General features: G+C 43.2%; 1 protein-coding gene across 4 annotated transcripts in view; it reads left to right on the forward strand.

The window, feature by feature from the left end:
• ADD3 (adducin 3) overlaps positions 1-16385 on the forward strand; it is an 89518-nt gene that overhangs the window by 59934 nt on the left and 13199 nt on the right. For 3 of the 4 annotated variants that reach the window (XM_042863805.1, XM_042863807.1, XM_042863806.1), the window contains exon 3: positions 3033-3256. In XM_042863805.1, the coding sequence (XP_042719739.1) occupies positions 3062-3256 (195 nt within the window). In that variant the 5' untranslated portion in view covers positions 3033-3061. Of the gene's footprint in view, positions 1-3032; positions 3257-8759; positions 8853-16385 lie in introns of those variants that run through there. The other variant, XM_042863808.1, reaches the window with a different exon arrangement.

Below are 16385 nucleotides of genomic sequence, written 5' to 3' on the forward strand. Positions count from 1 at the left end.
ATAGCAAGAGCAGAATAAAACAATGTGCTCCTTAAAGGAGATGTGGTCTCATCTAACCCGAGTGCTCAGACCTGAAATGAGACCTAGCAGTTAGTTATGGGGTGCGTGTGCTGTTGGTTTGCAGTGCTGGAAACTACCAGGTGGATTGCACTGCACAGAGAAAAGGGGGATGGCTGAATGCAGCCATAAAACATCAGGCTAAAAGGTAGGTTAATGATTCGTTGCTAGGCAGTCTAATGATTTACTCACTTTTCTGTTGCTGTCTTTCTGTTGTGGTAATATTTGTTCTTTTATGTGTTCTGTACGTTATGAAGAATATATTAAGTCAGTGCTTTCTGGGATGTTCTTTGGCAAGAAATTTTCCTTACGTTTGGTCTCTTGCTCTGTTTTTTTTTTCTTTTAGTGCTCCATGTTTCTCTGACCTCATTATTATTTTTGAGCTGCTTCTGTGATTTGACATTGAAAAAAGTTATTCCAACAAAAGCAGCACAGCATGTTACTCAGACTTTACAAAGTGTCAGATGGGCACGATCAGGACTTAATCTTGCAGCCTACGAGGCACAGATCCAAGTTATTTCAATTAATTGGCAGCTTTTGTTAAATAAAACTTCTAAGTAGAGAGATGCGTATCCTCCTGACAAAGGTGCAGTGCTCTACTTTCTGCAGCCCAGTCACAGGTCGAAAATGCAGAAGCTGGGGCTGCTATATAAGGTTTACGAGGTATGTATGAGCTATATGAGGGTATCAAAGGATGCAACCATTTTTCTTTGAATACGTTGTCAGTCCTGTGCTGAGAAGGAGATACAGATCCTTAGATCCCCAGAAGCAGAGCATGTTTTAACAAATGACCTTCTTTGGGGGGAGAAAAAAAAATCAGTGCAAGATACAAATAAATAATAAAAGAATGGCTGATTTGTTTGAAAGTTTTCCAGCCAAACAGTAGGGGTTATGCAAGAGTCAGCCTGGACCCAACAGAGAAGGCATTGAACCAGGTCTAATAGGAACAACTGGACCCAATACCCATATTATGTTCAGTAATGGAGTTTTTTTGTAGTACAAGGACTTTAATGTTGAAATCTTAACATCCAGTCTGGAGGGAAAAAGGAAAAAAATGAAGTCCAGCACAATTAGAAAATCTCTTTTGTGGATTTTAAGTATTGCCAGCCACATTTGTGTCTTTTCACAGATGAATGGGCTTTTCTGTCACTGTAAGGCTGCATTGTAAAGTAACGGACTTGAACTAATTGTGTCCTGTAAACCTATTTAGAATAATCATAATAATAATAAAAGTTCTTTGAAGCTCAGACATGCGTGTAAGTTGTTCCTGCCATCTAAATGGGTTGGTAGTTGGGCAGCCCTTTACCACTCAGAGTTAACAGGAGTCAGGAGCGTTTTAGGAAAAGCAGCTGGATAACACAACTCCTGGGAAGAGTATCTATGGAGGAGTTGCAGATGGTTGCCAATTCAAGTGAGGTGCTTGTCTTCTGCTTTTCTGGTTATTTTGGTTACCAGGAGGTGCTGGAAGGTCTGTTCCGACCCAGTGAGACAGTTATCCCCATGAGGATGGAGAACAGGTCCGATCTTCAGCTCTTAGTACCTTGCGGCATTTGAAGACATCATGAGAACCTACATTCTTAAACCCCAGCATTTTTCTGGGGGAAAAGCCATAATTCATTGTTGTTGAGCTGTGATGGCGTCTCTGAATGCTCTCTCAAGAGTTTTATCCTTCTGCATCAGTGCTCTTAGCTGCAGAAGACAATGGTTCATTCTTCAGCAAACCTTAGCTCATTTTGTACCTCCACTTATAGCACGTTGCCCTAAGCAGAGAACAAATGAGAAGGCATTAAATAGTCTGTGATAGGAAGAGATCATACACTGAAAGAGGTTATTTTTCCCAAACCCAGTTTTGCCTTCTCCCCAGCACCCCCTAATCAGTCTTGCTGGCAGGCCCTGATGATCAGCCAGGAAGTGAATGAGCTCAGGCTGCAGGAGAGCAGCATACCCAAGAACATATCCGTATCAAAGCCATCCCAGTTCATTCCCAGGGCTCATCACAGGCAGCAGGGCTTGTGCTGCTGGAGCTGCTTTAATGGGATTCTCCCAAATGTTTTTATCTTGAAGTAGTGGGAGGTTTTAGCTGACCCACTTCAGATGCCACGTCAGTTTGTTGCTCACACAATATCCCAAAGAGCAGCCGCAGTGACCCGAAGGAGGGATGCTTTGAGCCACTAACAGGAAGGTATCAGTTGAACCACATCACTTAACGCTGCTCGACAGGCAGTGTTCCTTCCCATTTGGATGTTTTGTAAATTGCTTATATGCTAAATGCTTTTGCATGCAAATATTCTTATATTAAATACATTATTGAATGTAGGTATTTGCATGTTAAAACGTATTTTCATAATATGCTATCTCTTCCTACAAATCTTGCTTCTCTTTGTTCTTCAGACCTGAGAAAACCTTCCTCTCAGTACCTGTTGAGAAATGGGGTTTCTGAGCCTGATTCTTTGTGTGAAAATGTGAATGTCTGAATGTGTGAATGTCTGATTTTCTGCTTTTGATCCACTTTCTATTTGTGTTTGTTTATCGGTTGTTTTTTTGGTTTTCTTGTGTTTTTTTCCTAAGGTGTTTTAAACTTATTTTTCTACTAAGATGTGAAAACTGTTTTGTTTTAGTTTTTTTTTTTTTTGTTACTAATGTAATGAACATTGGTGAGAATCCTTGCTTACAAATGCACACATTTCTCTAAGCTGAAGCTATGGGATGCTTTGGAAATGCTGTCATTGAGGAATGCCTTTGCTGGAGCTGGGAGAAAAGCTCTGAGCGGATGTTGAGGACAGGCCCTGCCTTCTGGATGTGCTGTGTTGAAGCTAAAAGTGTCAATGAGGAGAGCTGTAGTGAAGAAAAAAACAAACAAACAAACAAACTTGGGCAGTGGTGAATGTGGCGTAAAATGAGATTTTGTCACAAAATATCTAATGCGCATTTTGGATTCATGATTTTAAATGTTCTGCTTTTGTTTTGTTTTGCAGGTGAGGACTCCCATCCGCAGAGCTGAAGCATGAGTACCGATGCCAGTCAGGTGGTGATCACTTCTCCCCCTGCAGCCACAATGCCCCACAAGGAGAGGTACTTTGACCGCATCAATGAGAACGACCCCGAGTACCTCCGGGAGAGGAACATGTCTCCAGACCTGCGACAGGACTTCAACATGATGGAGCAGAGGAAGAGGGTCACTCAGATACTGCAGAGCCCTGTGAGTAGGATTAAGGGGGAGGATGACAACTACAGAGTGCTGGCTTTGAGATTCCTCTTTAGTTTCTTGAGGTTTAAGAAAAGAAAGCGATGTCACTGTTAGCTAGAATTACTCTGGACTGTCTTATAAGAAGGGTCGCTAAGCAGATTATCCAACATTTTGTTTGCTTAGCTTCTTGTCTGTGAATAAACACTGGTGGTTTGTTTTTTTTTTCCTCCTGGTGCTTTTATGGTCTTATGCTTCATTACAGTATTACAAAAAGATCTGGCTGGCTGAAGGGTACTTAATTAAAACTTAGGCTCAAGGAAGAGAGTAAAGGAGTCACACCGGTCAAATAGGAACAAATTAGGGTGTTAGATGGAGTTCTGCACTCTGGTTTTGAATATGAACTTATCGTTTGCATCAGGAATGCTTTAATTACGTTTTTAATGTTGGCTAAGATCATTCAAAAGCTAGAATATGTTCTCTTGTACTTGGGGGCGATCATACCCATATAAGGCCTTAATAATTCTATGTTAGCACTTACTTTCTGGTTGCGTAAGTTCAGTGCTTCGTAGGCTACGTGTAACACTTTCATCTAGAGGTGGTTTAATAGTTTTAATTTATATTTTAATGTATACATTGTGTGAATTTAACCTGATGAATGCTTTGGAAAGCAAAACTGGCGCCTGAGTGGTCTGAAGCTGTAGAGGGTGAGCCTTTGGGGTGGGGATTATAAGGTGAGCAACAAAGACAACAGGACTTGGAAGGGGTTAAGCAGCTTTGCAGATCATTTTCTGTTCAGCTCTACTATAAGGTGGGGTGTTTCTCATGTCATTTTTCTGAAGCTTTTCCATATGTAATGAGATTGCAAACAGCTGTTAGTAATCACCCTATTATAGTCATCCATGAATAACAGGATTGTTTGCTAAAGTGTTGTCGTGGAGTGCCTCTTGGATCTGTGTGTTGCTCTGGGTATAATGTGAACCTGTTGATTAAGGAATTTATGACTTTCAAGTCGATTTGTGCAAGTTTCATTCTGCAGCCAACCCCTTTATTATAAAGAAAATACTCCAAGGAGGTATTGCATAATGCTTTAATCATGATAAAATTATGTTAAACACTCGATTGTAAAATGTGATCAGTCTGCTCCTTCCTGTTAAAATACTCACATTACAAGTAGCCAGGGCTCACAGCAAAGACTGGATCTTTATCCTGTTTAAATAGGGCAAGATAAAAATAAGTTGTAGAGGTTGTGTTTGTGGTGTTCTTTGGTTCTTCCAATGGAAGCACTGAATCAGGTGGTCGTAACTATTTGCTCAGCATTTTGGGGGGCCCTTTGCCAAATCTGCCAAATGTAATAAATGTCTCTTTGCTGCAGTCTCTGGTATTCTGGAGATACGGTGTCAGCATACAGGTTTTAGGAAGGGATGAAGAGGTGCTACCTCTGAGTCTGGGTAAGTGCTTTAACAAACAGCAGGAGGATGAAGCCAGGCAGTTCTGAGTGTACTGCTGTAGGACAAGCCGAGCCCAGCACTGTTTGGAGATGCCAGTAAGTTGCAAGTTGTGCAAAGGAATGGTTGTCCAAATAAGCCAGGGGCCTGCTGGCTGCGTGGCCATTCTCATCTGACTGGGAAAAGACAAGGACGTGGAATGCAGGGTGTGAGAAGGCATGGACAGAAGGAGCCTGGGCTGCCAGCTTCTTTCTCCTTTTACTGGCTCTTCTTGAAACAGAAAATGTGGAGTAACCCTTCTATGATTCCTCATGTGAGGAAATAAAAGCATTTTTAGTACAACATCCAATGTCCATCAAGCAAATTTCCTAACTGATCTGGGGGTAGAAACTGCATTTCTTCTTCCAGCGGCTGGCTGCAATGTGGCGTGTAGCGTTCTTGAGTCAGGACTGAAAATGATTATGAGATGAAAAATGATTATCTTCTCTCTTATGAATACTTTTTTTTTTTCCTCACAAAAGTATCAGAAACATTTCTCTTGTTACTGGTCTGCATAACACAAGCCCAGGGTTGTATTCTGTACAGTGTTTCTGTTCTATAGCTGCAGAATTGCATTAGAGGTTTGCATAAAGCTTTAGTAAGAACTAGTTTGGTGTTTGGGAAGAGGGGGAAGAGAGGTCATCAGACACATTTTTGTGAAGAGATTTCTTACTGGTGAATATTCATCTCATCTGACATGTGCATATGTGTACTCAGATTGGAGGGTAGTTGTTGATTCATCATAATTACATATCACTGACTGTAAAGTGTATGTAGCAAAGATAATAACTTTCTATCCTAAAAATATGCAAGCACATATGGGCTAAAGGCAAACTTGTGTGAACACAAGCTTTCTCCAAGCAAAGAATCATGCTATAAAGCTAAAAGGTTAATCACTACCATCTAGGAGGAAGCTTAGGTATTCATATTTTATTAACAAGCTTTTTTCCTTCCTTTCAAGTAGGAAAATCTACATCCCTTAGCAAGAAAATATATTAGTAAATATATATCAGGAGCTGCTCTGTATTTTGTGCAGTACATGTCATTGCAAGGGCTACAGCCCTGGCCAGACAGCCTCAGACATCAAACTGCTGCATCTCTCTGATGTGCCATTTGATGCACACTTGATGTGCAGCCTGGCTACTCCCCTCTGATGTTCTATTTCCCTTTCCTAAATTAAATAATTTAAAAACTGCACTCATTACCTCTGATGTTTGCTAATGCTTGTAATAAGTCTTAAATCAGTAACGCTGATTTGTTCTGTTAACGCTGCCCATAAAGAATCTCCTGACATTATCAGCAATTTCTCAGACATGTTTACTTGATGCTCCCTGTACATCTGAAAGCCTGGACAATCTGACAGGACCTGCATGTTTGTTGTTCTGTGTTAAGTCAGTAGAAAGCAGTGACATTCAGATAGGTTTGTGGAGCCTGATAGCACTCAGAAATACCACTGGACATGAAGTTGTATGATTTTATTTCATTAATGTCTGCAGGTTCAGAGCACTTGGGTATTACATCGTTCTTTTCTTAGGAACAAATATTTTCTTGCAACAGACTACTTCCTTTGCTTTCTGTGGTTCTAATATACTTCAGCTGTAATATATCCAAAATAGGAAATTTTTTTTTTTTTTTTTTTTTTTTTTTTTTCTATCTCTCTAAAATTAAAAACGGTTTTGTCTTTATATGCTAAACAGCTGTAAACTGACTATTGGCATGCCTGGTTTACGTTTTCGTAAGATCCTAGAATTGTTTGAATTGGAAGGAGCCTTAAACGCCATCTGTACCAACCCCCTGCACAGAGCACGGACACTTACAGTTCCATCAGGTGCTCAAGTGTCCCATCCAGCCTGACCTCAGGTGTCTCTGGGGATGGGCAACTTGCTCCAGCGTCTCACCACCCTTACTGCAAAAAATTTCTTCCTTATATCCAAACTAAACCTCTCCTCTGTTAGTTTGAAAAGGAAAGTTTCTTGTGGCTTGTCAAGCTGCACTGAATGTGCACTGTGTCTTTGCTCATGAAACACTCAGGTGTTAGGAGCCTGTTCGGTTTTAGCCTGAGAGGAAGCTGGCCTGCAGGATCTCCCAATGCTTTGCTTTAATTCTGTGCTGGCTGTGACAGTGCTGATTGGTTCTGTGCAACACAGGAGGCAATCGGGATAATGGTTCTTCAACATTGCTGTTACATAATGGCAATAATTCAGTTGTACCCATCCGTATTGCAAAATTGGTTTTCTCAACCAAATATCCTCCTGTCCTTTCTGCCCACAGGTGTGCATGTGCCCAGCCTCCAGCTTGTCTGACTTAGCTTTTTCTTTCTTTTTTTTCCTGGGATGCGCATTTGTCTGGCTTGTTTTGGTTTGTATCACATGGACATCCAGTATTTTCACACCACCACTCCCTTCTGAGGCAGTTCATTTTCATGAAATATCCAAGTCCTTTCAGCTGCTCTCTTATTTTGGCTTGCACTGCTCTTTCCCCATCAGGCAAAAAGCCCTTCTGATTCTTTAGGAGTATTTCCTGTTGCTAGCATTTCATTCTATCCCTTTGGTCTGGTCCCATTCCTACAGGACCTTTTGCAGGAGCAGCCTCTCGTTCTGCAGCTCCCCCAGCTGGCTTCAGGCTCCCCTGACATTTGTATAACTTTCTGCTGGGGAACTGCACAATTGTCTCCTGCCCTACTCTCATCAAAATGGCTTTTTAAATCTTTGCTCTTCTGTTCTCCACTCTGTTACACTGGAAATTAAAATTACCTTTGACTTCTGCCTTATTTCCAGGTTGCAGCTTTCCATTTAGTTAGAACTCAGGTTTTCAAATGTCAGCGGTTTCCACATTGAACACACGTATTTTTCCCCTTCCATATTTCTGATCTTTGTGTTGCTGACTTGCTTGAAGTTTTTGTCTTCTTGGGAGGGGATTGTCTGCAGATCATGCCGTGATTTTTGTCCTTATATCCTGTAGAACATTCAAATCATTAAGCAGTTAAGTCCATCCTCCTTTTGCTTGATGAGTTTGCATAGAATAATTACAGTTGGAAAGGACCTCTAAGATCATTTAATCCGAGCCCAGTCCATACCCACCAATATTGCTCACTATCGATGCCCCTCAGTGCCACATTTCTATGGTTCTTTAACACTTTCCGGGACAGTGACTCCCCCACCTCCTTGGGCAGCCTGTCTCACCACTCTTTCTGAGAAGAAGTTTTTTTCTAATAACCAACCTGAACCTCCCCAGCACAACTTAAGGCCATCAGTCTCACCCTATCACTGTTACCTGGGAGAAGAGTCCGACCCCACCTCGCCACAACCTCCTTTCAGGGAGTTGTGTAGAGTGATAAGGTTTTCCCTGAGCCTTCTCAAGGCTGAACCGTCTCAGATCCCTGAATGGCTCCATATAGGGTTTGTGCTCCAGACCCTTTATAGCTTTGGTTGTCCTCTTGACATGCTCCAAGGCCTATGAGCCTTTTCTATGGCTCTATCTGTATTTAAAGTTGTTAATTGTAAATAACAATCAGACTTAATTCTGTAGGTAAGTGATGTGGAATTGTAAAATAAAATGCACTGTAATGAAATCTGTTTTTCTTCCATTCACTGGTTTTCTGAATTCTGCCCAATAAAGATACCAAGTCACTCTGGTGAGTGGGAAGGAAGGGGGGTTGCCATTGCAGTGCAGAAAATGAGCAACAGTTAAAAGGGCCTCCTTAGCTACACTCATTTTTAAGTCCTGGAGCATCTTTGGGTCACTCCATCTAGCCCAGGTACTCACATGCTTCATCGCAAATGAAAAGATCACTGCAACTCTACCAAATTCCTCGCGCTTATTAATAAGCCCGTCTCTTAGCAGAATGCCAAAGCCATTTTTTTCCTTTTTTTTTTTTTATTTGTCCCCTCCTCCTCATAGAGCTAACAAACGCTCCTCTTGCCCTTATCTTCCCCTTGCCAGCTGCAGCTCTCTGGCGGTTTTTTGTGGGCAGCTCCACCCTCTCCCCATCGGGGCACCTGCTGCTGCTGCAGGGCCGTGCAGTTGTGCAGTCTGCTGGCGGTGCAGCTCTTCCTCCCAGAGCAGCTGTATGCACAGTGCTTGGTTTGCTTCTCGTCCGCTTGCTCTCTGGAACAAAACACCAGTTAAGTTTTAAAACTTTTTATCGTGGTAGTGATTGGACTCAGAGGGTGTGTGCATGTGCGTGTGTTTGTACGTGGGGAAGTTGAATTATAGCCTGTTAAAAGATACAGTTCATGTGTATGTGCTCTGATCGAAAGCGGGCAAAAGAAGCTAAAGGGTTTCTTGTGTTATTCTGCTGCTTTTAGGCATGCAGTAGTGCTGTTATTGAGCAGGGATCTCACATACCTCGTCTAGTTCTGTAGGCTGAGGTATCAGTTTGGGCTCTTACTATCCTTGATAGCAACGTGCTTTTTTCTCTTACAAGATTGCTGTGGGCTGTTAGCAGGTGACCTGCAGCCGTCCTCTTCTCTGTTTACAGGGGAGTTCTTTTTCTCTACGTTTTGTTTCTATGTCTGTTGAGTCATTAAATGTCATCATAAACCTATGGAAATAGTAAACAAAAAGGCAGATAGTACTTACTTATGGACTTATATTATACTTATGAGTCTGTCTACCTCTTAACGTCCTCAGAGAGCTGCCTACCAAAATGTAGAAATTAATACAGAGATTTTTCTAGTAAAAAAATAAATATATATATATATATATATTAAAAAAAAAAAAAAAAAAAAAACAGAGAAATAGCAGTGCATGCTGTGGGTTATTGTAGTTGTCTGCTTCTGTTGGCTGTAGAAAAACAGTTGTCAACCAATACATATAAATGTTACTTTGATTCTTAGAAGCCCCCATTTACTCTGTCAGCTCATATTTACGCTAAATGGAATTAAATGAGTCAGAACTGTACCTCACCACTGAGTTTCAGAGAGCCTTTGTATGTGTAAGACAGGAGACTTAAGCATCTAAGCTGCTTGAGTTTGTGATGTGCATTTGGAAGATGACTGTATGTATTTCTGGAAAATTAGTTTTATGGTATTAGAAATAGGTTGAGCTAATTGTGTGACCAACAGCTTTGTGAATGAAAGCTGTGCCTGGGCTGTAGGCTGTGTGCCTACCTAACCTCACCCAAAGGAGCGGCTGGAGTGTTAGAAGCAGTGAAATTCCTGCAGTGCCACATCCAGCTGAGCGTGTGGCCCCTGCAAAACCACAACATGCACATTGAGCTGCCATGTCTGTATATCTCACAGCTCGTGCAGTGAGGCAGAGCTTCCCTGTATTTCATTCCTGAGTCATGGGGACGTTCGTGCTGTGGTGTGTGATGGCTCTGAGGAGATAGGCTGCTCCTTTCCCCCCAGCTGTCCCATCCAGCTTCCGCACTGAGAGCTGTTCTCCATGCAAACCGGGTGCTGTTCCAGCACAGAGAAATAAATCCCAGAGCTGAAGCTCTTTATTGAGCAATGCTGAGCATACACAGCTGAGTAACATAGCTTTTCATTCATCTGACAGTACAGTTTTTCCTTTGTCAGCATTATCTTGTCAAGCACTACATCTGAAATTGGTAGTGACCTTTCCACTTGAAAACTAGCTGCTTTGTGCTGGAGCAGTGTCTGCTTTTGGAATACCTCTCCTTGCAGTATGCCTCTTGGTCACTGGTGGGCAGTGGGAGTTATGGTCCCATGAATTACAGCAGAACCAGGCCTCTGCGGCTGCAGCTGTATTTCCAGAAGTAGATTCCTACTTCTCAGTGGGTTGGAACCTAAAATCAGAGCCCTTCTCTTTAGTGGTTTTACACTGAATGCTATATAGTGGAAGCCCTGGTAAATGCCACTCATTTGATGTGTGATAGTTGGGTTAAGCTCTTCTGCAGAAGCAGGGAATGCCAGTCAGGAGTTTTCAGTCGAGGAAGGCTGTGTTAGCATGGGGGATGGTTACGTGCAGATATACAACAGGACACCCATGTCCTTCTCGGCAGAGCTCCTTTCCTTCACTTCAGCCCCTAACCTGTACTGATTCATGCGCTTATTCCTCCCCAGCTTTAGGAGTCTACACTTGCCCTTGTTGAATCTCATCTGGTTCCTCTACCCAGCTCTCTAGCCTGTCCAGGTCTCGCTCAATGGCAGCAACAGCCTTCTGCTATGTCAGCCACTCCTCCCAGCTTCGTATAATCAGCAAACTTGCTGAGGGTGCATTCTATCCCTTCATCCAGGTCACTGATGAAGCTGTTACACAAGACCCCTGGCAAACACTGCTAGTTGCAGGCTTTCAGCTAGATTTTGCAGTGTTGATGACAACCATCCAAGTTCTTCCAGTGGGCCAGTTCTCAGTCCGCCTCACTGTCTGCTCATCTATCTCACACTTCCTAGGCTTACCTATGAGGATGTTATGGGAGACAGTGTGAAAAGTCATGCTGAAATCAAGGTACACAACATCCACTGCTGTTCCCTCATCTACCCAGCTGGTCATGACATAGAAAGCTACCAGCCTGGTCAAGTGTGATTTCTTCTTGGTGAATCCACATTGATTTCTCCTGATAACATTCTTCTCCTCCGCTTGCTTGGAAATGACATCCAGAGCAAGTTGTTCCGTCACCTTTCCAGGAACAGAAGTGAGGCTGACTGGCCTGTAGTTTCCCAGCTCCTCCTTCTTGCCCTTTTTGAAGACTAGAGTGACATTGGCTATCCTCCAGCCTTCAGGCACCTCTCCTATTCTCCATGAGCTTTCAAAGGAAACAGAGAGCAGTTCAGCAATCACTTCTGCTTTCTCAGCACTCCTAGCTGCATCCCATCAGGGCCCATGGATTTGTGTGCATAGAGTTTGCCTAAGCAATCTCTGACCAGATCCTCTTTGACAATGGGGAAGTCTTCCTCTCCCCAGACTATCTCTCTTACCTCCAGGGCCTGGGATTCTTGAAGAGCAGTCTTAGCAGTAAAGAGAGAGAAGCAAAGAAGAGTTAATAGAAGTATGGAAACATACATAGAGTCATGTGTGGCGCTGAAGACTGCTGTCTGCTAGATATTATTGTTGTGCACTGGCATGTAGATAAGTAGCATACTTCATTGTATTGTATCCATATTTCAACTTATTAACTTTGCCATTCATCCCAAATCTGGCTATCTGATACTTGCCCTGGATTGTCCTAATTTTCTGATGTTCCTGAAATTACTTTTAAGGAAAGCTTGTTGTTCTGTTATCAACGACTTTGTTAAACCACAGATCCTCACCTGTAGTATCCTCAGTGTGTAAGAGACACTACTGCATTAACTCTGGATAACAAAACTGAGATCAGAAGAATGAAAATAGTGCAGGCGGCAGAATAATAACAATAAAATAAATCTTTCCATCAAAAGTTGTCCAAAATACATTATGCTATCTTTTTTTTTTTCCTGCAATAGACATTCCTCAGACAAGTTAAAAAGAAAAAAAAAAAGTCTGGATACAACGAATAGGAATTTGCTGTGAATGTTTTTGCAGATCCTTTCTATAGTCCTTGCTGAATTGAGAGTGATTTAATGTAACACAGATAACTGTTTTTCTCCATCTCCTCCCAAGCAAATACTGACATAAATTTCATGAATTCTGTCTTCCACATGGCCCCTCTGAGACTACAAATGTGCAATTTCCTTATATACAGATTATAAACAAGAGTAAAGGAGTATTTCAGCCTTCCCGAGTGTGAGATGGTAGAATTTTTGTGCAGGGGCCTCTTTTAGGAACATTTGAGGAGTAATTCAATGTCTTGGAATGGCAGAATCTGAAAATAAAGGGTTAGGGTTACTTGTGGATGAAATATATTGTCCAGTCATTGTCTCTGCTGTCCTAATAGATCATGGTAATAGAAGGAAAAAGTGCCATAGAACTGTAGCCATGTGGTGAGCCACAAAGAGAGAAGAGCACTGGGGCTGGAATTACTAGCAGTATTCCTCAGAGGTCGGTGCTGCGTCCGGTCTTGTTCAGCATCTTCATCAATGACCTTGATGAGGTGGCCACCCATGAGATGAGTGGCCACCCTCAGCAAGTTTGCTGATGATACAAAGTTGGGAGGATTGGCTGACATGCCTGAAGGCTGTGCTGCCATTCAGCGAGACCTGGACAGGCTGGAGAGCTGGGCAGTAAGAAACCAGATAAGGTTTAACAAAAGCAGGTGTAGTCTTGCATCTAGGGAGGAATAATTCCATGCACCAGTACAGGTTGGGGGATGACCTGCTGGAGAGGAGCTCTGTGGAGAGGGACCTGGGTGTCCTGGTGGACAACGGTGGCCAGCAGTGTGCCCTTGTGGCCAAAAAGGCCAATGGCATCCTGGGGTGCATTAAAAAGAGCGTGGCCAGCAGGTCGAGGGAGGTGATCCTCCCCCTCTACTCTGCCCTGGTAAGGCCTCATCTGGAGTATTGTGTCCAGTTCTGGGCTCCCCAGTACAAAAAAGACAGGGATCTCTTGGAAAGAGTCCAGCGGAGGGCCACAAAGATGGTGAAGGGCCTGGAGCATCTCTCCTATGAGGAAAGGCTGAGTGAACTGGGTCTGTTCAGCCTTGAGAAAAGAGAACTGAGAGGGTACCTGATCCAGGTCTGTAAGTATCTAAGGTGAGGAGGGCAGAGTGGTGAGGCCAGACTGTTTTCAGCAGTGTGCGGAGACAGGACAAGGGGAAAATGGCCGGAAACTGCAGCATAGGAAGTTCTGCACAAATGTGCGCAAGAACTTCTTTACAGTGAGGGTGACGGAGCACTGGAACAGGCTGCCCAGGGAGGTGGTGGAGTCTCCTTCTCTGGAGATATTCCAGACCCACCTGGACACCTACTTGTGCAACCTGGTGTAGGGAACCTGCTTTGGCAGGGGGTTGGACTCGATGGTCTCTGGTCCCTTCCAACCCCTATGATTCTGTGATTCTGTAATGGCTGGTTCTGGCAGGTCTCTGAGAGCAGAGCAGCAGTTGTGTTGTGAAGCTTAGGAACAGAGTGAAGTAAGCTGCCACAAAATCTCTTGTTGTGAGGTTGTTTTATTGTTCTAAAGCTTTCTGTAAGCTCAGAAATACGATGTGCAAAGGCTAAGAAAGTGCCTCTGGTTATTGTTCTCTTCCAGGCAGGTTGGTAAAACATACAGGTTGGACTCTTTGGCTCCTTTCTGTATGCAGCTGTGAGCTGTTCAGTCACCAAAATCCTTTTTTTTTTGGTTACATGAGAAATCCCTATATCTTACACAGAGATCACACGTGTCTGAATGTCAGAGAATCATGGAATGGCTTGGATTGGAAGGAGCCTCAAGGATCATGTAGTTCCAAATCCCTGCTGTGGGCAGAGTTGCCAGCCATTAAATCAGGCACTACATCATGTTATTCACAGCCCCATCCAGTGCTGTAAGCCACTTTGGTTGCAGTGCAGGAAGTACCCAGGTTCCTTTCTGGCCTCAGCACCTCATTCCAACTGACACTAGCAATACTGCATGGCCTCCTGGGTTTTGGGCTTTGTGTCTCCAGCTTGTTCCCCTGAGAACTCAGCCCCGGGGTGTCAGACACTCAGAGTTATGCTCCAGCCTTCACCAAGAATTGGGCATTGAGTATGTGAATAGCTACATGTTGCTGAGTGCTCTGCAAATCAGGCCCTGAGCATCTCACAGTGAATATCCCATATCAGTGGGACTGTCGGACCTCAGCACCCTTGCTGTTCTGTAAAAGCAATGACAGTGCCCTGCTTCACCTTAAAGGCATGTTTTGGGGATTAGCAAGTTAATGCTTGTGAAGCATTTAGATTTACAGTAATTATCTGCCCCAGAGAAAATCTTGTCAGATAAATAATAATTGTAATCACAACAGGGTATGAAAGGCATGCAGATAAAGCACAGGGCTATGTGCTGAGCTATGAAAAGAGGAAAAATACTGAATTTATTTTCTATTGTGGACCAACCACTGAGTGTTAAATGGGGCATGGGGAAGAGACAAGTGTGGTGCAGTTAAAAGTTATGTGCATGGCAGTAAGAAACATGGCTGCACATCTGGCCTCCAGCACCGCTGGGTTTGTGGCCATGTTCAGGCTCCAGACTGAGGAAGGTGCTCACTGTGCTGAGAAAATGGGTGGTCCTGCTCTGCTGCTTGAGCACCTTGAGTCACCATTAAGTGAGACTATCCTTGGAGCTGAATTGGGTGGGTGGGAGAAGCCTTCACAGTTACCTGCAGATAGACAGAGGGGTAGAGGTGGGAGACACCAAGTGATGCTCACAGTGCTGAAGGAGCGATGCTGGGCTGTTCCATAACAAAGAATTTTCTTACTTTGTTCCATTAATCTTTCTTCAAAGTTTTCACTGTATTCCAGTCTTTGCTTTGCATTCCATCCCCTCCATTTGTATTGTTCACCTGTTTCTAACTCTTAAGCCATTACTCTCACTTCTGTCTCCCTCAGTCCCTCACTGTATAACACTCCTTCCCCTAGGGAGTCCTTCTGTCTAGAGATCTTCCTTCCTCCTACTGAGCTGTCTTATTCTTTGCCGAACCTCTTGCTATTCTTTCCTCCTTTCTCTACTGCTGTTAGTGCTGGTTATTTTCTCCAACCACTTGCTGTTTTCCCCAAATGTTTGTTTACCTTGCTAGCAATTATCCCCGCATAATTACCTCCATTATTTACCCTTATGGGCTTCTAGTGCTGACACACCTCTTTCCTCCCGGTCCCCATTAGGTTCCTTTTTTCACTCAATTTCCCCTTTCTTCTCCTTTTTCCCCTACCTTTCCCTAGGCTTGCTGAATAGATCTTACCTGCAGCAGACACTGAAGAGAAAAATCAGATTTTGCCCATGTGTCTTAAGACCAGTAAGGGGCTGTGAATTATTTGGTGGGGATTCTACATGCACCCCATCTGCACCAAGAAATCCATACAGCAGTTTACCTCACAGTCATTCCACATGGCTTTGTCTGTGGGCATCTGGCAAGTCTCAGGTGCGTGTGATCCCAGTGAGATTACTTTGAGAAAACAGTACAGTGCCTGTGCTTGAAAATTAAAGGTAGCTGTGGATGCCCATCTGAAAGGCCAAGTCAAGCAGAGTCCTGCAGATATTTTGGGGAGTGTGGTAGCAATACTCGGTTCAACAGCAGTCATGAGCATATGGGAATGTCATGGAACTGATGGATTTTACCCAACCAAGAGAACTGAATTAAAATTCAGTGAAGAAATTACACTGGCCTTGCAGAACTCTTTTCCTTTTTAATTGAGACTGAATAATTACTAAGGCAGGCAAACTGTAAGAAGCAATTATATGAAGGGAGTAGCCTGGAGTTATAATAGGAGTCAATTGCACTGTACAGACACCAAATGTCTTTCTGGAATGAACCAGTAAGAGCATTCACCATACACCTTAGCTGGTGGTATGTGCAGCTCTTGTGTCCTGCGTGTTCAGACAAAAGCTAGAGGAATACTGCCAAAAAAATAATGAGAGGGTTAGGAAACAAAGCCACTAAGAAAAATTTGAAAGAACGGAATTTATTTAGTCTAGAAACATCAAGACTGAAGTAGTCCTAAGACTGGCGCTTGTTATGAGTGGTGGTTCATCTGCCTTCTGGAAGGAACAGGCTTGGTCCACAGTGCTAAGTATATGAAATTTGATACAGTGAAAACCCTTCTTATAATGTATTTGGCATGAGTTTATCTTGTTGGGGTTGTGGACACTTTATACTGGGGAAAGAG

The sequence above is a fragment of the Lagopus leucura genome, unplaced genomic scaffold (assembly GCF_019238085.1).
Source record: "Lagopus leucura isolate 7727_CA_CO unplaced genomic scaffold, USGS_WTPT01 Super-Scaffold_741, whole genome shotgun sequence".
NCBI lineage: Eukaryota > Metazoa > Chordata > Aves > Galliformes > Phasianidae > Lagopus > Lagopus leucura.